This window comes from Salvelinus alpinus, chromosome 14 (assembly GCF_045679555.1).
Source record: "Salvelinus alpinus chromosome 14, SLU_Salpinus.1, whole genome shotgun sequence".
In the NCBI taxonomy this organism is placed as follows: Eukaryota; Metazoa; Chordata; class Actinopteri; order Salmoniformes; family Salmonidae; genus Salvelinus; species Salvelinus alpinus.
In genome coordinates, this window is record NC_092099.1 from 53872151 (window position 1) to 53897592 (window position 25442).

At 40.8% G+C, this 25442-nt stretch overlaps 1 protein-coding gene across 19 annotated transcripts in view; it reads right to left on the reverse strand.

The window, feature by feature from the left end:
- LOC139539080 (nebulin-like) overlaps positions 1-19677 on the reverse strand; it is a 104008-nt gene extending 84331 nt beyond the window's left edge. For 9 of the 19 annotated variants that reach the window (XM_071341812.1, XM_071341809.1, XM_071341813.1 and 6 more), the window contains exons 1-24: positions 19555-19675; positions 18774-18885; positions 18137-18223; positions 13533-13604; positions 11980-12090; positions 11641-11748; positions 11282-11491; positions 11002-11106; positions 10172-10276; positions 8846-8950; positions 8617-8724; positions 7879-7995; positions 7126-7227; positions 5209-5316; positions 4931-5035; positions 4361-4459; positions 3360-3464; positions 2927-3034; positions 2679-2792; positions 2188-2385; positions 1870-1977; positions 1546-1644; positions 1164-1268; positions 834-941 (exon numbers count right to left, since the gene is read on the reverse strand). In XM_071341812.1, the coding sequence (XP_071197913.1) occupies positions 834-941; positions 1164-1268; positions 1546-1644; positions 1870-1977; positions 2188-2385; positions 2679-2792; positions 2927-3034; positions 3360-3464; positions 4361-4459; positions 4931-5035; positions 5209-5316; positions 7126-7227; positions 7879-7995; positions 8617-8724; positions 8846-8950; positions 10172-10276; positions 11002-11106; positions 11282-11491; positions 11641-11748; positions 11980-12090; positions 13533-13604; positions 18137-18196 (2460 nt within the window). In that variant the 5' untranslated portion in view covers positions 18197-18223; positions 18774-18885; positions 19555-19675. Of the gene's footprint in view, positions 1-833; positions 942-1163; positions 1269-1545; positions 1645-1869; positions 1978-2187; positions 2386-2678; positions 2793-2926; positions 3035-3359; positions 3465-4360; positions 4460-4930; positions 5036-5208; positions 5317-7125; positions 7228-7878; positions 7996-8616; positions 8725-8845; positions 8951-10171; positions 10277-11001; positions 11107-11281; positions 11492-11640; positions 11749-11979; positions 12091-13532; positions 13605-18136; positions 18224-18773; positions 18886-19554 lie in introns of all 19 variants that reach the window. The other 10 variants (XR_011667867.1, XR_011667868.1, XM_071341817.1 and 7 more) reach the window with 7 other exon arrangements.
- Between the last annotated feature and the right edge of the window lie 5765 nt (positions 19678-25442).

The following is a 25442-nucleotide window of genomic DNA, read 5'->3' on the forward strand; positions in this document are numbered from 1 at the left end:
TCTTGTGATCATTTTGACCCCACGGGGTGAGATCTTGCGTGGAGCCCCAGATCGAGGGAGATTATCAGTGGTCTTGTATGTCTTCCATTTCCTAATAATTGCTCCCACAGTTGATTTCTTCAAACCAAGCTGCTTACCTATTGCAGATTCAGTCTTCCCAGCCTGGTGCAGGTCTACAATTTTGTTTCTGGTGTCCTTTGACAGCTCTTTGGTCTTGGCCATAGTGGAGTTTGGAGTCTGACTGTTTGAGGTTGTGGACAGGTGTCTTTTATACTGATAACAAGTTCAAACAGGTGCCATTAATACAGGTAACGAGTGGAGGACAGAGGAGCCTCTTAAAGAAGAAATTACAGGTCTGTGAGAGACAGAAATCTTGCTTGTTTGTAGGTGACCAAATACTTATTTTCCACCATAATTTGCAAATAAATTCATAAAAAATCCTACAATGTGATTTTCTGGATTTTTTTTTCTCATTTTGTCTGTCATAGTTGAAGTGTACCTATGATGAAAATTACAGGCCTCTCTCATCTTTTTAAGTGGGAGAACTTGCACAATTGGTGGCTGACTAAATACTTTTTTGCCCCACTGTATATATATATATATTTATACTCTGGACTCCGACATTGCTCGTCCTAATATTTCTATATTTCTTAATTCCATTCTTTTACTTTTAAAATGTGTGTGTATTGTTGTGTATTGTTAGATATTACTTGCACTGTTGGAGCTAGGAACACAAACATTTCGCTACACAAACACATCTGCTAAATATGTGTATGCGACCAAACAAATTCAATTTGATTTGATGTTGTCCTGACAATTTATTGTGTACTTACATCACTGGCAATATGTCTGCCGTGCTTAGCATGGATGACAGAGATAGCATCTGGCCTCATGTCGTAGCCCTTTGCAATGGTTTTCTCCCAGCTCTGCTTGTAGTAGTTCTGAAATAAACCAATACGGTAAATGAATACACTATTTCCATGAGACACTAATATAATACAGCAAATGCATGTAGCGTACACCCAAAAAGGCACAGCAGTATTAAGAGGAAAGATGTCTAAACACTGTAGTGGGCAGGCGACGATAATGCGATAATACGTTTGATAATTCATTAAATGAAATATGAATATAAGGCACAAGTTATCAGTGTTGGTCAACAGTACCTTGCTGATGTTGTAGGCGTTGCATTTGGCCTGAAGGAACTGGGGGTCATTATGAGGCAGAGAGTACTTCTGATGGATCTCCTCAAGACCCTTCTTGTAGTGAAGCTGCAGGGGAAGAAGAATACTAATTAAAATGAGTAGCTACACAAACACATATTTCTAGATATAAAATAGGTGTTCCATCCACAGAAATTAATTACTGATATAAAAAAAGTTTGCGATTTGTACTAAGCTGAATACAGTACGTAACCTTCATGAATTCGCCAGTTTCCTCGACACAGAAGCTCAGTTGAAATAGCTTTTTCATCCGGCACTGAGATTAATCTGTGTTCGGGAATGAAGACAGATCACAATGTCCATACTATCATGCAATAAAACTCACATCACTCCTCATAATCTGGTTGACCTGGGCCTGCATCATGACGGGGTGATCAGCGATGGAGGTGAAGGGGACAGTGTCTGGGTGCTGACGGTACTTTCTCTGAAGTGGAGGATCAAGGGTACAAATATTATGTCAAAGCAGATTAAACCAATTTTGATGTGTTTTTAAACTGTCAAGGCGAGAAAAGACTTTACACAATTAAAAATATATTACAAGTAATGCTGTTTTTATTGTGAGAGCTCTGGTGAGTACGGCTTCCTGTGTATTTACTGCATTATGGCAAATAGACCGCTAAATTAAACTAGATCATGTAGTGGTAGCTACCTCATTGAGGATATCTCCAGCTTTCTTGGCCTTCTCCACTTCCATGGAGCCGAAGGCGACCCAACCAGAGCCCTTGGTGGAGTTGTTGTAGTCTGAACGGTATTCATTCTGTAGTGAAGGAAGGAGTCATAAAGTAGTGTGAGAATAACTTTCATTATACTTACACTGTGTATAATGCTGCAATGCTATTATAACCTTTTCCCCAGATGTTTACTAGGATGAAACCAAACCAATCAATTAATGAACACATTAATAAACAAATCAATTAATCTATTAGATCAATCAATCAATTTGATCAATCCATCAGATCAATCTTACGTCACTCTGGATGATGTTGGCCTTCTTGGCCAGGTCCAGCGACATGGCGTCATGAGGCAGGAGGTAGCGGTTGTGGATGGTTCTGTAGCCGGCCATGCTGGCGATACCCTGGGACTTCTTGGCCAGGGTGTTAGACATCATGTCCAGCGTGGTGATGTACTTGGTTTTTGTCTTCTCATAGTTCTTCTTGTACTCGCGCTGTGGAGAGAGTTTGAGAGAATTAGAAGGTGAGGCACGACATTCTCTCCATGACAAAAAAGTGTTTACTTATAATGTTGAGACGAGTCACAGTGAACCCTAATAGCCCTTTCACACTGACAGACACAGTCCTCATCTTTCTGTTTTCTACCAAAACTCAGTGGAATTTACTTTATTAGGTTAATTTGGCAGGGACAATGTACATTAACTAACATTTTTGTAAATGTGCCAGATTATGATAGACGGCTAATTTGTAGTCTAATCTGTAGTCCCTGGGAAGGAAAATTATTTACATCACTCTGGATTTTGGCCACGTGCATGGAGTGCATAATCTTGGGGTCGTCATGGATGCTGAGGGCTCCCACCATCTTTCCCTTGTTCTTCTCAAATTCCTTCTTGTATTTGACCTGAGGGCAAAGAGCAAAGATCATGTCAAGGCCTTTACTACACAGGATACAAAAGGAAACAGTCAGCATTGATCAGTATGAACAATAACATTACATGTATGTGTAGATGTTCATTTCAGGGCATGCCTACTCACATCACTCGCTATGTTTGTGTGGGCACGGGCTGCAAGGATCGAGATCGCATCACCCTTGACCTCGAACTGCTTGGCTTTCACTTTCTCCCAATCATACCTATAACAACTCTGCACAGAGGGAATAAATACATTTAGGATATTAGTATCATACAATTAAAGATCAGGAGGGTTTATCCAATGAGGGTCAAAAATAACCGAATACAATGACTGTGAAATTATGTCAATACAAGCACATCATTTTCAAATAATCTTATAACAAATTCAATGAACTCTATTCAAACTATAACTGTATTTTTTTTAAACATTATCTACAGTATCATCAACAGAACATTATCTGCAGTATCATCAACAGAACATTATCACAAACAGAACATTTTCTACATAATCACCAACAGAACATGACCTACATTATCATCAACAGAATTACACTTACATCACTAAGGTTATATGCATTGGCTCTGGACTGGATGAAGAAGGGGTAGTCTGGGGGCAGGGCACACTTAAACTTATCCAACTCATATGCTGCGTGATAGTTGAGCTGGAAAACAGAGGAAAAACCACATGAATACACATGAAAATACAGTATAGTCAGGTAAAATGTACTGTTGGCAGTGCATAGAGCTGAGTAGAGCTACTCCTTGTGGACAAGAGGAGTACTACCGGGGTTGTTTCACACCACTAGAGGGAGGTGCTGCCTGTCTGTGAGGAGTAGGAGGCCAAGAGTTGTCTCAACTGTCAGCCCCCCCTCCTCTCATGAGACTAGGGGTTATTTTCATCAGACTGAACGCATGTTGCTATTAATACTACAGAGAGAGAGATAGGGCTCTCTGGTTTCCATGGCGTTTGCAGGAAGACAGCTGGGTTATGTGGGGCTCCCGAGTGGCGCAGTGGCACTGCATCTCATTTTTTTTATTTTTTTTATTTCACCTTTATTTCACTAGGCAAGTCAGTTAAGAACAAATTATTATTTACAATGACGGCCTACACCGGCCAAACTCGAACGACGCAACCGGCCCAATCACGGCCGGTTGTGATACAGCCTGGATTCGAAACAGAGTGTCTGTAGTGACGCCTCTAGCATTGCCAACTCGCAGTTATAAATGAGAACTTGTTCTCAACTGGCCTACCTGATTAAATAAAGGTTAAATAAACAAAATAGAAAAATGTGCTGTGTAGATGAATGAGCACATTTTCAGGCAACAGCTATCAAGAACCTTTAGTGTCATGGCAACGGCTCAACCAACATCTCTTTTCTAGCATTTGTTCATAAACTCCAACAAAATGATGTCACATATTTTAACAGGTTGTCCCACTGAGGTCAAAATACCTATTTTCTAAGCTAGACAGACAGATGTAATTGTAATTCTATAGCGTAACTAGTTAATATTGAACTTAATAATCGTATAAGGTCTGTGGTAAAAGTTGAATACATACATCACTCAGCTGTTTAGCGTTGATGGCGGCTTGCACTTGAACAGGCGAGTCTGTCACTTGCGTAAACTTCACCGTACCCGGATGTTGCCGGTACACTTTCTGCAAAATGAAACACACATGAAAGATGTCATTTATAAACTGGATGGTTCGAGCCCTGAATGCTGATTGACTGACAGCCATGGTATATCAGACCGTATACCACAGGTATGACAAAACAGTTATTTTTACTGCTCTAATTATGTTGGTAAGCAGTTTATAATAGCAATTATGCACCTCGGGGGTTTGTGGTATATGACCAATATACCACGGCTAAGGGCTGTATCCAGGCACTCCGCGTTGTGTCGTGCTTAAGAACTGCCCTTAGCCTTGGCATATTGGCCATATACCACACCCCCTCGTGCCTTATTGCTTAAATATATCATATCAATACCCAGAATAAAAAGAAGACAATGTTAACCAAAATCAAAGAATTCTGTCAATCTAATGTTCAATGGAAAAGTCTTGTCCATGCTCATCATACTGCAACTGACTGGTTCTAATTTCCACCCTTTCCTCAAGAAGCGAACTTACATCTTTACACTGGGCAACTTTCTTATGAGCTTCATATTCTGGCGACATGGTTTGAGGATAGAAACATCTTGTCTTGATGTCCTCATAATCAGCTTTGTAGTTTTGCTGAAAAGACAAAAGAAAAGAATGTTACTTTCTAATCATTCAGAGTGAACTGACCTGTCGTGTGCATCCCAAATGACACCCTATTCCCTTAATAGAGGAGAAAACAACACAAAACCAATGTTTTACTCTTAACCATGTAATAGAGGAGAAAACAAGACAAAACCACCACTTACTTCACTCTTGATCTCCTCCATTTTCTTGCAGTGTTGCATGTAGATATCCTCATAGCTGCCAATATAGTGGCCCTTCACCTCGTTCTCATACTTGTCTTTATAATGTGCCTGTGAGGGGGGACCGAAGAAGTAAACATGAATACATGTAAGATCCATTTGCCTCTTACATACAGTTGAAGTCGGAAGTTTACATACACCTTAGCCAAATACATTTAAACTCAGTTTTCACAATTCCTGACATTTATTCTTAGTAAACATTCCCTGTCTTAGGTCAGTTCGGATCACCACTTTATTTTAAGAATGTGAAATGTCAGAATAATAGTAGAGAGAATGATTTATTTCAGCTTTTATTTCTTTCATCACATTCCCAGTGGGTCAGAAGTTGACATACACTCAATTAGTATTTGGTAGCATTGCCTTTAAAAAAATGGTTTAACTTGGGTCAAACGCTTCGGGTAGCCTTCCACAAGCTTCCCACAATAAATTGGGTGAATTTTGGACCATTCCTCCTTACAGAGCTGGTGTAACTGAGTCAGGTTTGTAAGCCTCCTTGCTCGCACACGCTTTTTCAGTTCTGCCCACATATTTTCTATAGGACTGAGGTCAGGGCTTTGTGACGGCCACTCCAATACCTTGACCCTGTTGTCCTTAAGCCATTTTGCCACAACTTTGGAAGTATGCTTGGGGTCATTGTCCATTTGGAAGACCCATTTGTGACCAAGCTTTAACTTCCTGACTGATGTCTTGAGATGTTGCTTCAATATATCCACATAATGTTCCATCCTCATGATGCCATCTATTTTGTGAAGTGCACCAGTCCCTCCTGCAGCAAAGCACCCCCACAACATGATGCAGCCACCCCCGTGCTTCACGGTTGGGATGGTGTTCTTCGGCTTGCAAGCATCCCCCTTTTTCCTCCAAACATAACGATGGTCATTATGACCAAACAGTTCTATTTTTGTTTCATCAGACCAGAGGACATTTCTCCAAAAAGTACGATCTTTGTCCCCATGTGCAGTTGCAAACCGTTGTCTGGCTTTCTTTATGGCGGTTTTGGAGCAGTGGCTTCTTCCTTGCTGAGCGGCCTTTCAGGTTATGTCGATATAGGACTCGTTTTACTGTGGATATAGATACTTTTGTACCTGTTTCCTCCAGCATCTTCACAAGGTCCTTTGCTGTTGTTCTGGGATTGATTTGCACTTTTTGCACCAAAGTACGTTCATCTCTAGGATACAGAACGCGTCTCCTTCCTGAGCGGTATGATGGCTACGTGGTCCCATGGTGTTTATACTTGCGTACTATTGTTTGTACAGATGAACGTGGTACCTTCAGGTGTTTGTAAATTGCTCCCAAGGATGAACCAGACTTGTGGAGGTCTACGATTTTTTTCTGAGGTCTTGGCTGATTTCAGAGGCACTGAGTTTGAAGGTAGGCCTTGAAATACATCCACAGGTACGCCTCCAATTGACTCAAATTATGTCAATTAGCCTATCAGAAGCTTCTAAAGCCATGACATCATTTTCTGGAATTTTCCAAGCTGTTTAAAGGCATGGTCAATTTAGTGTATGTAAACTTCTGACCCACTGGAATTGTGATACAGTGAATTATAAGTGAAATAATCTGTCTGTAAACAATTGTTGGAAAAATTACTTGTGTCATGCACAAAGTACATGTCCTAACCGACTTGCCAAAACTATAGTTTGTTAACAAGAAATTTGTGGAGTGGTTGAAACACGACTTTTAATGACTCCAACCTAAGTGTATAAAAACTTCCGACTTCAACTGTACAATGAATAAAGGAAATCCACTTTGAATGATCAGTTAAGCTTGTTGCTGCCATTCTTAATGTACAATGATTTGTTGAACAATTAAAACATAAAACACATTATCAACAACATCAGTGAAGGGAATACTCACGTCACTAAACTGTTGTACAACAGAGTCCATCTTGAACTTGGGGGTGTCACAGTAGTTGATACTTGACCCCCTTGATTTCTCATAGCTGGCCTTGTAGACTTTCTGCAAAGGTAGTGATCAGAGGAGAAATGTTGAACAGAAAATAATGACAACAAAACTAGAGTTATATATCTCAAATACAAATCAAAGTTATTTGGCTTTCAATTGATGAACTTCAAAAGGATCTTATATCCAAATATAAGGTTCTGTGAATAGCTACAGTAATTCTTAACACAAATTGACAGTGAGTGACTAGTAACTAAGTAGACTCATTAAAGTAGTGCTTGGGGTCATGTTACACCTCCAGTCGGTTAACTATAGTATACAGGCATCCTGGTTGTCAGAATTATCCCCAGTAATATGATGATTAAGTTAAAAGGGGTTCCCCATTACTCACCGTTACCACTTAACTAGTGGGAATCTGCTGTTAAAACCGTTACCCTGTCTAACAAACTGCCAACTGTCTAGCTAAAAGTGTACTAATAAACACTATACAAGCTAATTTGAAACACGAGTAGCGACTGTTGAGAATGGAGATGAAAGATAACTGTTGTAATCAGCTAGAACATGGGATGGGATACTGAATGATTTTCTGTATCTAATGACTGCCTCTCATAGAAGAAATGTGATTGTTTAACTTCCTGTAACTTCTGTCTATTTGAGTATGACACCTGTTTGGACCAATGGTTCAGTCTCCCAGACTTAGACACTTACGTCACTCAAGATGGTGCCAGCATATCTCAGCTGCCTGAGCAGAGGGTTGTCTGTGGCTGGGAGAACGTTGTAGTCAGCTACCGATTTGCTGTTCTCGTAATCCTTCTTGTATTTGATCTGAGGAGAGAAAAATGGGCACAAGTCAATACATGATGTGTTTATTTTACTGTGATATAGTGACTCACGGAAAGGTTAATACGATTACTCATCACATAGCAGATTTTGTATTGACATGTCAGTCTGCGTTGGTATGTCAATGAAGCCGCGGTGTGAGGAGCGTTTACATTTGATTGATAAGTGCTAAGAGACAATGACTCCTTCACGAAAGCTACAGTTTTGTTACTAGCTACGGCATAGCCTAAATGTCTTTAAACTACTGTCTGACAAGACAACTATTTGAAATGTATCTGAGTACGGAACATGTGTGGACACATCCTGATGTCTGCGTGACAAAAGAGTCATGGTTTTGACTGACGCTCTGATCAGACAAGGTCACAGGTCAACCCAGTGTGTCTCTCTGCCTGCTGCCGCATCAGATGGATCTATACAAATACACTCACTTACCCTGCTTCCTTTCTCTGAGAGAAGCAGTAGGTGGCTGTTTGGTTGGTTGATTAGCTAGTTGGTTTGATGTGTGTGTGTGTGTGTGTGTGTGTATGCGTGCGTGCGTGTGTTTTGTGTGTGTGTGTGTCCTGTGTGTGTTCTCCTTTATGTCCCTCTGAGGGCTTATAGACTCACCGAGCTAGCAGCGTGACCAGCCTTCTTGTGCTGTTTGTATTCTGGCGTCTCGGTTTGCATAAAATTGATTTGGTCTTTTATGTCCTCATACGCAGCCGTGTACATTTTCTGAAATGAAAAAAGACAAATGGATTAAATATAGATATTAAATGTGTTATGATTTGATGAACACAATGTTATGTCACTATGCCAATAACTATTCATATGCTACACGATAGTGGGCTCTTACATTGCTAAGGTTGTCCATAGCTACCCTGGCAATAGCCACCTCAATGTAGGGCGTCTCACACCAGTGGCCCTTGACGTTCTTGTTGTAGTCCTCATGGTACTTGAGCTGCAAGATAAAAGCAAGGAAAAGTCAGACATTGGGGTAATTTAGAATAAGAAGAACTGAAGCTTTGCCTCAATAATTACAGTAAGAAGAACTAAAGTTTTGCCTCAATAACTACAGTAAGAACTAAAGCTTTGCCTCAATAACTACAGTAAGAAGAACTAAAGCTTTGCCTCAATAACTCCATAAGAAGAACTGAAGCTTTGCCTCAATAACTACAGTAAGAACTAAAGCTTTGCCTCAATAACTACAGTAAGAAGACCTAAAGCTTTGCCTCAATAACTACAGTAAGAAGACCTAAAGCTTTGCCTCAATAATTACAGTAAGAAGACCTAAAGCTTTGCCTCAATAACTACAGTAAGAACTAAAGCTTTGCCTCAATAACTACAGTAAGAAGAACTAAAGCTTTGCCTCAATAACTACAGTAAGAAGACCTAAAGCTTTGCCTCAATAATTACAGTAAGAAGAACTAAAGCTTTGCCTCAATAATTACAGTAAGAAGAACTAAAACTTTGCCTCAATAACTACAGTAAGAAGAACTAAAGCTTTGCCTCAATAACTACAGTAAGAAGACCTAAAGCTTTGCCTCAATAACTACAGTAAGAAGAACTAAAGCTTTGCCTCAATAACTACAGTAAGAAGAACTAAAGCTTTGCCTCAATAACTACAGTAAGAAGAACTAAAGCTTTGCCTCAATAACTACAGTAAGAAGAACTAAAGCTTTGCCTCAATAACTATAGCACTAAGATGGTATGAAACAGTCAAGAAAGACAACAAATATTATCAGTCAAAATGTTCCTTAAAAAATAATTCTAAACAAAATTATGCATTGCTCCCTTTCTGTGTCCAGAACAGGGCTGCTGCCCTCCAGTAATATCATGGAGAGGGTTGCAGTTATCCCTTTCTGTCTCCACAGGGACAAGGACAGCAGGGCTGGGGACGGCAGGGCTTGGAGGGGTGTGAGACTTCACCCATGTCAAGCAGCTACTGACAGCACCCCTGCCCTCTCTGTCAGGACTCGATAGCTGAGGGCTATGATACATTTCTACATGATAATGTTGTCAAGGATGATGAGTGACTGATGGATACAATGACAGAGAAGCCATCGTCGATGAATGGTGTGTGTGTGTGTGTGTGTGTGTGTGTGTGTGTGTGTGTGTGTGTGTGTGTGTGTGTGTGTGTGTGTGTGTGTGTGTGTGTGTGTGTGTGTGTGGGAGCACTTACGTCACTGCGCTGTTCAAAATTTTTCTTGGCCAGCTCCATATCATTAGGCACAGCCAGAGATGTGTACTTTGCCGTTCGCTCAGCATGCCCCTTCTTGTACAGGATCTGCAGAGTAGGGTTGAAACAGAACAGAATGGTGAGATTAACAGAATGTTGAGATGAACAGAATATTGAGATGAACAGAATGGTGACAGGACCTGAATGATGAGATGAACAGAGTAGGAGAGAAACAGAACAGAATGCTGAGATGGATCTCTAGTTTCATGGTTACTGGACACAGAGATAGGGTATTGGATAAATTGGATAAACAAACGAACTGGATCAGTGGAAACCTGAAGCTAACTTTAAAAAAAGAGCGACAACAGTGACCATTTTAATTGCATCCTATTTATCTGCTCAAAGGAAATGGATCCATATAGTACATCTGAGTAACAGAAAACTACAAGCCCAGAGAGAAAAAATAGAGGGTTTAAAAGGTTACTGTACTTTTCTGAAGTGTGATTGATGTGGGACGCCTTTCTGCGATGTGAGCAATTAATTGTTCTAAGTGAATTACAAAGTGAACCACCACACTCGTGGCTCAGCCGACTGACTGACTGACTGACGGAGAGACTGTATTCGAGGAATATTGTTGTTTAGGAGGATATTTATGATTGACAACAGTTAGTCAGAGTAAGAAATTAATGTTGTTAAGTCAAACATAACTATCTTAATCTCTGATACAACTGAGCTAATAACACTGATATTAACTTGCTGTAATTACTAGTAAAGGTGTAGTTAAATAAAGAATATAATACAATACAATATATGTTTGTAGTTGCTGTACTCACATCACTGAGGACCTCCTGTGCCTTGGCCACCCTGCGCAGCTCCGGAGAATCGCTGTAAGGATAGCACATGGTCTTGTCCTCATCCCATTGCTCCGTGTACAGTTTCTGATCACACAGAAAAATACAATTACAAGTTAGCTTGCAGAAGCTACATCGGCTCAAATATAAAAAAGCAATGTACCTTTTTTTGAGTAAAATGTCATCTTAATTGAGTAATCTACATTAAAATAAAATATTGTTATAATCTCATACGACTGAGTAGGGTTCAGTATGACGATACCTTGCTGTAGTTGGCAGCGTTCTTCACAGCCAGGACAAGCTCCGGGGCATCAGGGGGCAGCAGGTACCTGTCCTTTGTCTCATCCCACTTGGCCCTGTACAGAACCTTGCTGATCAGCTCAGAGACATGCTTGACATGGGCGATCTCTCTAGCCTCCCCATCATACAAACTGGTACACCTGACCTTATTGCCCTCCATGCGGTACTTCACCTGGTAGGGGCAATGAGTCAAGTGTTAGTTTGACAAAAATAAAATAAAGCTGTTGTTTAAACAAAAAAATTTAAACATTGACTGAGACTAAGATATATGATATCTATCAGAGAAGTGGACAGAATAGAAGAGAATGGAGGCCTCCTTACCTCAGACAGCTGCTCCTGAGCCTTCTTGATCCTCATCATCTCAGGGGTGTCAGCCGTGATGGCATAGGGTTTCCCCTTAGCCTTGTCATAGGCATGACGGTACTTGTTCTGTTAGGGACACATAGGAACATCGTAATCAAACTCTGGTGAGCCAGAACGACAGTGGGGTGAAAAAAGCATTCACCTGGGTTGTGTTAATTATGCTATAAACTGATAAAAACTGACAGAAACAGAGAAGGTACTACTTGGGCTTGTCCAATAAGAAACGCGAACGTTCACTTTCCGCTTCAAAACGTTTTGCCCTAATGAACAGGACCTGGTTGACCTGGGCTTGCTTACGTAGGAGAACAAGTCCAGCATCTTCTGGCTGTGGGCCAAGTAAGGAGTCATGAACTTGGAGGTGTCCACCTTAACCTTCTTCCTGACCACTCTCCTCACAGGAACACCAGGCTGGGAAATAGAAGAAAGAATGTTAGTTGCGTGACTGTTGTTCCTTAATGATAGTAAACCAGGCCAGAGGTATACTTCCAACTTACAATCCACTTACAAAGGCTAGCGACACAATACAGAGTAATCAGAAACAAGACGGAATCATGACTACTGTAACAATGGAAGAATAGTACTAGGTAGGTATAATATAAATAAATGGGTAAACAAGTGCTAGAACAGGCCGTGTATTTAATAACATTTACAGCATCGAAAAATGATTTTGAATGACATTTTTACTATTATAAGACTCTTACAAAAGGGACACTTGTGTGTGAAAGCAACAATGACTGAGGCTAGTTCATGCTACTCTGCAACCAAGTGCACTTACTTGCAAGAATTCAATACAATGGTTAACAAAAAAAGGATAACCTTAAGTTACAAATTGTGTTTTTTCACCCTATCATGTGGGCCAAGTTTTTCAAAAGTTATCTATATGTATTTCGCCTATCGGATAGAAATCAAATGAATAGAACGAGAGTGCCCATTCAAGTCAATTATTTGTCCATTCTATTCATTGTATTTCAATGAATTTAATCCTATCAAATAGGTGAAATCTAGATAGATAGCTTTTGAAAAACCGGGCCCATTACAGGGAATGATTAGAGAACTACACTGAGTACACTAAACATTAGGAACACCTTCCTAATATTGAGTTGGCTAGGTTAAGGTCTAGTAGGGACAGAGGATAGGACATATTATCAAGGCTACAGGAAAGTACAGGAACTGAGGGAAAGGGACTGAACGAAGGAAAGGAAATGAGAATGAATGAAGGAAAGGAGACTGAAAGAAGGAAAGGAAATGAAAGGAGACTGAATGAAACAAAGGAAATTAAAGGAAAGGAGACTGAAATCAAATGAAAGTAAAGGAGACTGAACGAAGGAAAGGAGACTGATCCAAGGAAATGAAAGGAAAGGAGACTGAATGAAGGAAATTATAGGAGACTGAGCAAATGAAAGAAGGAACTGGCCATGAATGAGCCAGTGAACAAAAGCAGTGTTGGGCATAGCAAGACACACAGTTTCACAGTTGACAGACTGCATGCATCACTTAGCAACACCGGGCTATATGAGGGCTATTTCATCTATCACTCACTAGCCTTAGGGCCATCTGAGGACAATTAACATGAAGTCGTGATTTGTGAATTACCCAAACAATCGCCTTTTTGTTTGGGAACTCACTTTTGGAATGGCAAAAAATATATATTCCTCGACTTGAGTAAATTGTGAATTATTGTTAAACAAGGGAGTTTGTTTAATAATCCACGGGGCCACACACACATGGCTTTTTAAACAGTATCCTTTCTTGTAGAGTTTCTTTCCTTCGTTGGTGGAATAACCCTCATGGCATGCAAGTACCCAGCATGATCAACTGCTGGTGCTGTTTATTTCACTGTTGTCTTCTACCTGTTGAGTTACCTCTGCTGCCCGAGATGTGGTCTGGTGAGAGGTGGTCGAAGTCACCGTCTCCTCAAAATACTATAAATATAGGAACAATTCGCAGGTTTCAAAATCGCCATTACAAGTAAAAGGAAGACATACTGTATCACAAATGTTTTGCATTGAGTTTTTCTCCCAGCTCTGTTGCAATAATACCCTGATCTCTGACCAGTGGTGGAAAAAGTACCCAATTGTCATACTTCAGTAAAAGTAAAGATACCTTATTAGAAAATAACTCAAGTTAAAGTGAAAGTCACCCAGTAGAATACTACTTGAGTAAAAGTCTAAAAGTATCAAAAGTAAAAGTATAAATTGTTTCAAATTCCTCAGACAAGGGATGTTATCTTGATTAGTGAGTGAATTGGACTATTTTCTGTCCTGATATGCATTAAAAATGTAACGAGTACTTCGGGTGTCAAGGAAAATGTAGGGAGTAAAAAGTACAATATTTTCTTTAGGAATGTAGTGAATTAAAAGAAGTCAAATATATGAATAGTTAAGTAAAGTACAAAAACTACTTAAGTAGTACTTTCAAATATTTTTACTTAAGTACGTCACACCACTGTCACTGATACAGTCAGTTAGCCTTTTATACGGGAAACAACACTGACAAACAGTAATAATATACTGACTTATACTGACTTAATACTCATCTGCACTGTTGCCACAATTATCTGGTTATAGTAGCTAAGTAAAATATTCTGCACTAACGTTTAAAGTTCAGCTACAGTCTTTGATAATTACCAGAATTATATAGTAATTACATTCACTATAATGTAATAAAAAGTCCCATGTATCCCAGATCTCACCAGTGACTTTAAAGGTGTCCTTTTGGAGCCTGGAATATGCTGTGATTACTGAACAGTGTAATGAAGCCCCTATTCCAGGGGGAAAGAGGAGCAGGAGCCTATAATAGCAACTGACTGACTGACTCTCTGTCTGCCTGACTGCCTGCCTTCTGCCTGCCTGCCTGCATCTGACTGACAGAGCCCTCTGACCAGACCTGGGTTCAAATACTATTTGAAATAATTTGAAATAATTTAGCTGGTCTTGACTGAGCTTGTCTGGCACAATGGAAACAATAGAACAGTTGCAAAATGTCAAACTCTGGCATTTTTCAAAAATTATGTGAAAGATTAGTATGTGAAAGATTTCTAATAGTATTTGCAGTGAACACAGGTCTGACCGACAGAACCCTCTGACCGACCATCCCTTGGAACATAGACACCCTCACAAGACCTCACTGGCTATTTATGTTGGTTATTACATTTACAAGTCCATTGTTCTTGTTATAAATAGCCATTATGAATGTGAATATCAACAAGACAGATAAAACTGTTATAATATTTAGAGATTATTAATAAATTAATTAATAAATATCCTACAATCAGTTTCAATCGGAGCAGCATACTGTACTAATCTAAAAACATTCTCAAACATATTCCCTGTATAGCCTGTGTCTAACTTTAACTAGGATTAAATTGTAGCCAGTGACCTGTGAGTTGAGTGACAGTACATTGTTCTCTAACTCAAGAAGGCAGTCATTGCCATAGCATAGAGCCCAGCCCTGTAAATATTGCTAACAACCCTACTGCTAGAACTGTTAAGAAAACCCTTGAACAGTCATCTCAAACATCTCAAATGCAACATCTGTTTGTGCTATCTTGCAAGGAGTTGGATCAGGCTAAGATTCTCCTACTGCTACAGAGCCTAGATCTACGTTCCTCCTCTAGCTAGGTGCAGGTTGGCTGTCGGTTTCTCTATACTTGTATCTACCTCCTAAGCACATTCTAAATTGACGTTAGCAGACCCTGGGCTACTGGTGATACTGCCATGTGATTTAAAACAGGCAGCACAACCCTTCTCACCATCCTCCCGCTCCCTCCCTCCCTCCCTGCCTGCCTGTCTGCCATAGATGTCCACAGCTAAATTTGTATCTTCAGTGCTGTCCTGTCCAGAGAGTTTTTAACAGCCACAGCTCAGAGCTTAGAGTCAATGTTTCTCACACTGGGAGAACAATATACTGTGAAATGTTCTCAAACTTGATTAACATCAAGAGAGAAAAGTAGCATAGCATAAGACTATTAGGCTGAGTACCAGTCTGTTTAGCTAACATTCCACTTCTTGCCACTCCTTGTCTGTCACATGACATGGAGTACATGGAGATGATTAGCTAAAGAGACTGGTACCCAGGCTATAAAAGCATGTATTACTATCTTGAGAAAGTGCTTTCGTTAAATGCTGAAAATTAAATACTTACCATCCATATTAATAACCACTTACTAACCATAATGAAATATCAACAAACAATTACACAAAAACCCCAAAAATGGGGGGGTTATATTTCCAAATGCAACAATAAAAGATCAGAAGTTTCTTCCACATCTTCAATAAGAAGAAATAATTCCTCTATAAGTTATCAACAACATAAAGTTTAGACGAACACGAGGCTAACTTTTAGACAAATACGAGGCTAACTTAAATCCTATTTCAACAGGAAATAAGATAATACATTATTAATCTTCTACATTCAAGCTCTGACACAGTGGACCATCACAAAGAAATAATAATAAAAATACTTCCTTAAAAAGTTGGATAGACTATGTGGATTATGGTGATACTACACAATGTCCAGAATTGCCAGTCTGAAGCTAAACGGCTTAAAATATGTTTTATTGCACATTCTTGCAGAAAGGCACAGGATTATCTCACTGATACTATCTACAGTAACTAACACAAAACTTTGGTCACTTCCAACAAAATGGCGGCTCCCCAAGCTTGCAGGTCTTCCATCAATCCATCATTCTTATGAATGGAACATCACAACATTACTACACCTTTTACACCAATGGTGTAAGAAATGTTCTAGATTAAGAATGATGATGGACTCTTCCATTGAGGCATCTGCGGTGCAGTGTAACCTAATATGAATTTACAGTATCTGCAGGAATGTCAGCAATGTCTTCACACTGGCTGTTGTGTAACAACTAGACCTATTACATCAGTGTGCTCCTGCCATCAAAGCCCATAGCTGTCTGGGAGTCTTTAGGATAAGGTGGTTGGTCAGGTAAAGTGTACTTATACTACATGTATCGACTACCAAGTTAAAGGTGCAATATTCAGAAACTGCTCCGCCATTTCCTGGTTGCTAAAATTCTAATAGCTTGCCTAATTTCATTTTGTGACAAAACAAGCAGTCATTGTGTAGAGTATCTTTGTAACATCGAAACTGCTGTGAAATATGTTTTCAATAACCAAAAATATTTTATTTTCAGCTGTTTGAAGCTGGTGTTCAAAACCGAAAGTAAAAGACACAAAAATGAAGTTTAAGAATGGGAAGCATAGAGATAGCGCACATAGAACAGATCTACTGCTTCTTAGACCTGCTTTCAATGAGAATGACATATCTATAGCTCACATTTCTATGTGAATTTGGTCTGGTTGCCCAAAAAGTTATGTAGCTTTAAAGGAGGAGTTTTCCCATTTTGAACTTTGCACCGCTTAAAACCATTTTTTATCTACATTTATATTTTTAGTCCAAAATCAAATCATTTCTGGGTAACAATTAAGTGCCTTACTGTGATTGATTTAACTTAAAAAGGTGAAAATATATATATATATAATTCCTAGCAAAGAGACATTTCTCAAGCAAGAATTGTGCTAGGACTGTCTGGGAGTGGGGAGGGGAAACTGAAAATGTATTGGCAGAGAGGTTTAGAACTGTCATTCTTATTGGTGTATTAACTAATTTACCGCCTGTTGATGTCACCAGGCATCAACAGGCGGTAAACTTTATCCCACCAAAGCAGACAGAAATTTCGGGCGATATTTTCAAACAGCTTTTACACTAAAGGGGCACTATCATAATTTAAACAATTTCACAGTATTATTCCAACCTCATTCTGTGAACATATATATCGTTTTTGACTGCGCTGGGCCTTTAAGTGCAATGGTCCTTGTAAACAAAAGGGTGTGATTGCTTTTTATGCTCATAACTGGGCTTTAAAATGTCCAGGAAAAGAGGAAAGTGGCAGGGGTTTTGATTTTAATGGCTGGTCTGATTTACAGTTCTCTGGTCTGTACAGTGTTGGCCAGGGCCATGTCTCTAGCTAGCTAGCATATAAGGAGATGGGTGTTCTACTGAAACAGGATCTAACTCTCCTCACAGCTCAGAGATGCATGGCCTCCTGAATTGCTGACTGGGGTGGTATCAAAAGTAAGTTTACTATTCATAGGGACTGAGTAAAGCTAGCCACTGAATCTGCAGACCCACCAGTACAGGGGCCAGAGAAGTCCAGTGGAGCCATATAACTCTGACCTAAGAACATAGAGGGTTTGGAACAGGGTCGGGGTGCCAATTCCATGACAATTCGGTCAAGTCAGGAAGTGAACTGACATTCTGATTCCAATTCCAATTTTCCTTGACTGATTTGGAATAGAATTGACCCAAAAACCAGTTTGGAGGGCCCACAAGGCCTAACCCCGCACCTCTCTGATTCAAAGGGGTTGGGTTAAATGCAGAAGACAACTATGGTATGTTGTGTTGATCTTGTGAGAAAATATTTACTTACCTCTTCCTCGATAAGCTCCTCTTCCTCAAACTCATCCTCAAATTCTTCATTCTCATCCATGATGATGCAGTTTTAGGGGTTGTCTACCTGAAACACACAACAATCATTTGATTTCTCAATGAAGCACCTCCCAGTAAACTATGGTTGAAACTTTACAAGCACAAGCGAAAACCATATATTATTCATAACTGGACTGCAATAGTCAACATGTAAACTCTGTTATAATACATTACTCCATAAAACAATGTGTCTTTACCAGAGGCTGAAGGACAACATAAACATAAATATTTTAAGAACTTGCCTTGCAGTGTCTTTTTAAGCCAAACCACCAAAGTCAAATACAGAATATGGACAAAACCCTCTAACAAAGTCTGTCACACATAAACTATGTAACATGATATTCTGATATTTCTTAATCTCTTGTTTCTTCTTTTGTCATTTTTTTTGGTTTTGGGATTATTTATGTATTAGTATTATACTGTTAGACACTTGCTGCACTGCTGGAGCTAGAAACCAAGCATTTCGCTGCACCTGCTTTAACATCTGCTAATCTGTGTATGCAACAAATAAACTTTGATTTGATTGTAACATGTACACACAATAATGCCAGAATGCCAACCAATGCAACATGCTGTACCCCAGTTAAGATTCCTGTAGTATTTCCAGCGACCTTAGAGTAAAGGAAGCTGCTGACTTGCCGTCCACTAGAGCCCCAAACTGATATTCCACTTTGCGTTTTGCCTTCAAACCTAGACAAAAAAACAAATACTATTCAAAATTCCCAGCCGGATAAAGATCAGGTAGAGCTAAAAGGTGTGACCACGGGCCAAGTAGCACTGGACTGCTTTTCACAGGCCTGTAGGCTTTGTTGAGGGTTTGACACCCAAAACCCCCTCTAGAGCAGACCTGCGCCTACTGGTTGAAGGGTTGGCACAGCTGTCATCATATCGCTCCAGCTATTTGTCATGTAAGCTAATGCCTCTCTGCCTGATTGGCTGGCTTTGTTTAGCTAACGGCGCTCCAATGCCTTCTGAGGCTGCAGGTTAAATATAGGACCGCTGTACTAACTACCCTTTTTTAGCGCTCCCCTCCCAAACTCTTCACATAAAAAAGATTTCCATCAAAAATAACTAGAAACCAGAAGCAGAAGAGGTTGGGGAAAATGCAACAAACTTGTGGGTGTTCCATTGTTCCATCCTCAGCAATGTTGGTCGCTGGAGGTCCACTACTCTGAGACTCCTTCAACCAGGACACAGCCCTTTAACTGGGCTGATTGATTAACTATCCCCAAACAATCCACTGGAGCAGCAGAAGACAGATTGTACCAAAAAAGTCCCAAACAAAGGCCATGCAGAGGGTGTGCTGCAGCGGTAGGAAGAAAGGAAAGAAATATGTTCAGTAAAAAATGTTTTGCTTACCAGTTTACTTTAGAGTCAAATCGTTTCCCAAGCCACCAAAGAGCCTCCCCAACTTCCCTCCACAGAGACGATGGGCGACAGCTCACAGGTGCAGCGGCACCCCGGTTATCATGTGGTCCAAACAGCCAATCAGAGGGCAGCGCTCTCAGGTTTCAAAATCTAAATATACCTAAGTGATCCCTTCAGAAAGGAGCACCTGTTCAGTAAATGTATCAGAGAGAAATAGATACAACTATGAGGAAGAGAAGGGGTTGGGGTAGAGAGGGAAGAAAGATCAAGAGAAAACCCCAACTACCTTCCCACCTAGGGGCTAATGGGAGGTGATGTTGACTGGTTTGGGGGTGATGTCAGTGGGGACACTCTTGCAGGGGGAAGTGAGCTCTAGGTTATTTCAGAGTAGGAGTGCTAATCTAGGATCCATTTTGCACTTTAGATGATACTTAATGCGATTATAATATGTACAGGAAGGACCTCATTCCAAATCAGTACTCCTTCTCTGAGATGCTTGATACATAAGCCGCCTGGGGATACTGGTACTGATACTTCAGGTGAGGGTACTGCATACTGACTGACTGTATGCAGGAGACTCTCTGACTGAGATCATGTGTTAACTGACCCTGGTCACAGGGCTGTTTGGTGTCTGGAACAGGGTCAAAGCCAGAATGGGCCACTGGATTTAATGGGAAGGGAATCAAACCGTTGACCTGCTTTTCCACCACCAACCCTAAATAAATACGCACCATAAATAAAAAAGAAGAACTAAAGGTTAGATCAGGCACCAATCAAGCTGATATGACATTACCCTGTTATGGTTTGTGGTGTCAAGCCATCTCCATTTTTCCAGCAGTTTCCCTCAATCTTTGTAGTCTTGCATGTCTCTCCTAGTCTCACCCCTGCTTTCCTTCATCTGCACTGAAAACATAGGATAGGTGATATGTTGGATGCCCATCGGGTATCTTCTTTTACTTGTACAGTCAAAGCCACTTTAGACAACATATCTACAGCCTAACTGGGAGGAGCGGGGCCGTGGTCTTCACTGTGAATGCAACAGCTGGTTATTGAGACCCAGAGCTTTGAGATGAGTCAAAGTTTTGAGTTGACCCCATGGATTGACAGATGCTCACTGACTAAGGCGCTAACTACTTAGCCTAATACACAGCGTGACCAGAGGTAGAATTGAATGCCTTCTCTCTACAGCTCTTCTGGGCTCTAGAACAGGCAGCTGCTGTCTGACCCCTTCTACTGCATCTGACCTGACTGACTGAAGGATATAAAAAGTATTCAGAGACGTAAATAAAAAATACAGCAGGGGACTATTTCCAGCTACAGTGGAAGTACATGTACAGTGGGAGTGATGTGATGTGAGAGTGATACAGCATTCCCTTGGAGGAAAAAAAAATAACTCTACCGAAGTTGGTTTTGTCGACAGTATATAAATAAGTTCAAAGAAAAAGTATTGTACATGTATTATTATCTCAGATAATACCTCATGAGGCCTTGTCTTACATCAGATGGTGTCACTCCTACGCAGTGGTGATTTTAGCATTTTGGTGGGGCAAAAATAAAAAACAAGCGGGATGCATGCCAGCAAATCCACTACACTACACAACACTAAACAATATATAAATTGCACTATAACGGTGACAAATCGTGCCCACAAACTGTTAGGGCCTACATAAAGCTGTCCCAACAGCAGTCCCAACATCTTAACACTGCTACACCTGGCTATCAGCAGAGCCTTGTTTGGCAGCAAAACAGTTCATTCAGACTCATTTACTGCCTTTAAAAAAAAGATAGCTGATATGGCTGATTTGCTTAAACAAATGTGGTTTCTACTGAAAATTGAGATGTACAAACTATGACATAAGGGGATGACAAGCGGATAAGAGGCAATCTGTAATTTTGATTAAGACATTAATGAGCGAGCTAGGATGGCCGTAGTCAATATAACTATTTGTTTAGCACTTTTGAAATGTACAGTGACCGAATTCAGAACATGGGCCGTTCTTACATTGTTCTCCATGTACACCAAGTCAGAACTGTATGATAAATAAAGAGGGAATATAAGCAGACAATGAAAGCTCTTACAATATTTGATGATTACATTTCTCTAAAACAGTTTATAGGCTACATATGCACCACCAAGTCAGAACAGTAGGCGAAAATAAGAGGGGTAAATAGACCAAATTATTATGGTGAGGCACATGGGCTACTAACATCTTACTACACAACATACACTTAGTATTACTTTCTTAGCTACAGTATACATATCTCCCTGGCATATTACATCATTTATGCAGCAGCATACAATACATTTTTGGACTCACCTTGTTGTGCTGTGCCCACTTGAAAAGGAAGGTGGAGCGGCGGTCCTTCGTGGGCAGATTTTGTCATTAAAGTCTGGCATTCTCTGGATTTACGGTGCTTTCAAAACACCTGGGAACCCGGAAAAAAACAAGGTTGAATCATGATGACGTCATCGATCTTCAAGTCGTAACTCTAGAAAAAGGTCGGATTTACAATTCCGAGTTGGATGACCGTTCAAAACCTATTTTCCCTCAAAACCTATTTTCCCAGTCAGAGCTCGTTTATTCCTGACTTCCCAGTTGTCTTGAACTCACTGAAGTCAAGTTTTTGCAGTTCCGAGTTAACAGTTGTTTTGAGCGCGGCACAAATCAGGCTTCAACGACAGCATGGCCAATGTTGAATATTTATAATTTTAAACTTGGAAAAGAGACCCGTAATACCAGATTTGGGACCACACAGCCACTCCACTGAATAGCAGGCTAGTGACTGCATTTGCAATGCTTGCAGTTAGCCACTGTCACTGATTCCTTCCAAACCCCTCAATGTTGAATTTGTGATATCCAACTTGTGGTGTAATGTTTATGTCCAATGGCCGATGAGCACTACTGTACATATAATGTGATTTGACGTCATTTTATTTGTGGCCAATAACCTTGAGCCTTCTTAGATGGCATAGATGGCTCCCGAGTGGCGGAGAGTTCTAAGGCACTGCATCTCAATGCAAGAGGCATCATTACAGTCCCTGGTTTGAATCCAGGCTGTATCACAATAGGGCGACACACAATTATCCCAGCGTCGTCCAGGTTTGGCCGGGGTAGGCCGTCATTGGAAATAAGAATTTGTTCTTAACTGACTCGCCTGGTTAAATAAAGGTTAAAATAAAAACAAGGAGCTAGAATTTTCTAGCTCTACACTTAGACTTGGCGGTGACGAAGTGTCTCCTTGAGTGACAGAACACTGAGCCAATCACAGTGCAGCGCACCGTATTTTCTGCTGACTAACCCCACTACCACAGAAAGCACTAAGCTAGGCTGAAACACCTGCATTTTGGAGCTGGCTTACTCAAGAAAACAGAAAAGAGACCATGTTTGTATGCGGCTTTATTAACTCAGTGATATATATTATTAGGATCCCTATTAGTTTATTTCATGGGGTTCAAACACGATCTGTATAAATTACACTACTAATCTACCACTACACATCTACAATACGTGTATAATACCACAATACAACAATTTTAAAACAAAATGCCTCCTGAGGTTCATTCATACATCTACCTTTCTGTTGCCCCTCCTTTGCCCCTCTGGCTCTGCCTGCATCTCTGGCTGAGGTATTTAACATCCCCTCCCCACAGGAGAAGGGAGCTGGCTCTGCCTGCGTCTCTGGCTAGGTTGAGGTATGTGACATCCTCCACAGGAGAAGGGAGCTGCAGCAGCCTGAGTGACAGGCACAGCTGAGTCTTCTTTGCCTCACACTGCGTCTCTCTCTTTCTCTCTCTCTGGTCTGAAAGCAGTAGTCTCAGCACTCCGTGGTCTGTAATGCACTGGATCAATGCTGTCTAGCCCTCGTTAGCAACATCGCTGCAGTTTGTCAAGTATGAGAACAGAAAGACAGATACATTGGCCTTCATTAAGAAATAGGGCTAATATGGAGACATGTCTTCATTTAGAAAGCTTAATAACTCAACATGTGATACACATAGTCTACAGTTTGTTGTCATTTATCTGCATTGGAGACAGCTACGGCATCCTTTATCAGACAAGGCCTAGAATCAAATCAACTCAAATCAAACTTTATTTGTCACATGCGCTGAATACAACAAGCGTAGACTTTACAGTGAAATGCTTACACGCCCTTAACCAACAGTGCAGTTCAAGAACAATAAAATATTTACCAAGTAGACTAAAATAAAAAGTAACACAATAAGAATAACAATAACGAGGCTATATGCAGGGGGTACTGGTACCGAGTAAGTGTGCGGGGGTTCAAGCTAGTTGAGGTAATCTGTACATGTAGGTGGGGGCGAAGTGACTATGCATAGGTAACAAACAAACAGCGGTGTCCGATGGCTATTTTATGAATTGTTCAGCAGTCTTATGGCTTGGGGGTAGAAGCTGTTGAGGAGCCTTTTGATCCTAGACTTGGCGCTCCGGTACCGCTTGCCATGCAGTAGCAGAGAAAACAGTCTATAACTTGGATGACTGGAGTCTCTGACAATTTTATGGGCTTTCCTCTGACACTGCCTATTATATAGGTCCTGGATGGCAGGGAGCTTGGCCCTAGTGATGTACTGGGCCATTCGCACTACCCTCTGTAGCACCTTACAGTCAGATGCCGAGCAGTTGCCATACCAGGCGGTGATGCAACCAGTCAGGACGCTCTCAATGGTGCAGCTGTAGAACCTTTTGAGGATCTGGGGACCCATGCCAAATCTTTTTTGTCGTGCCCTCTTCACGACTGTCTTGGTATGTTTGGACCATGATAGTTCGTTGGTGATGTGGACACCAAGGAACTTGAAACTCTTGATCCGCTCCACTACAGCCCCAACGATGTTAATGGAGGCCTGTTCAGCCCGCCTTTTCCTGTAGTCCACGATCAGCTACTTTGTCTTGCTCACATTGAGGGAGAGGTTGTTGTCCTGGCACCACACTGCCCGTTCTCTGACCTCCTCCCTATAGGCTGTCTCATCGTTGTCAGCAAACTTAATGATGGTGTTGGAGTTGTGTTTGGCCACGCAGTCGTGGGTGAACAGGGAATAGAGGAGGGGACTAAGTACACACCCCTGAGGGGCCCCAGTGTTCAGGATCGTGCATGCTTCAGTGTTGCCTGCCTCGAAGGGAGCATAAAAGGCATTTAGCTCGTCTGGTAGGCTCGCGTCACTGGGAAGCTCGCATCTGGGTTTCCCTTTGTAGTCCGTAATAGTTTTCAAGCACTGCCACATCCGACGAGCGTCAGAGCCGGTGTAGTAGGATTCAATCTTAATCCTGTATTGACGCTTTTCTTGTTTGATGGTTCGTCTGAGGGCATAGCGGGATTTCTTATAAGCGTCCAGATTAGTCTCCCGCTCCTTGAAAGCGGCAGCTCTAGCCTTTAGCTCAATGCGGATGTTGCCTGTAATCCATGGCTTCTGGTTGGGATATGTACGTACAGTCACTGTGGGGACTGCATAAGATACATGTTATAGGGAAATTGACATTCAACGCCTTGATCAGACCAAAGTATCATTGCATCAATGCTGCATAATAAATTATGCAGTCAAACTTTTATCATTATGCAATCCCTGCCTGGTCTCATAGACTAAATGTAACATAGTAAACGTAAATCCAGGACACCCTAAATTACACTGAACAAAAATATAAATGCAACATGCAATAATTTCAAAGACTTTACTGAGTTACAGTTAACAAGAAATCAGTCAATTTAAATGAATTCATTAGGCCCTATTCTAAGGACTTTACATGACTAGGAATACAGATATACTACATGACCAAAAGTATGTGGACACCTGCTCGTCGAACATCTCATTCCAAAATCATAGACATTATTATGGAGTTGGTCCCCCCTTTGCTGCTATAACAGCC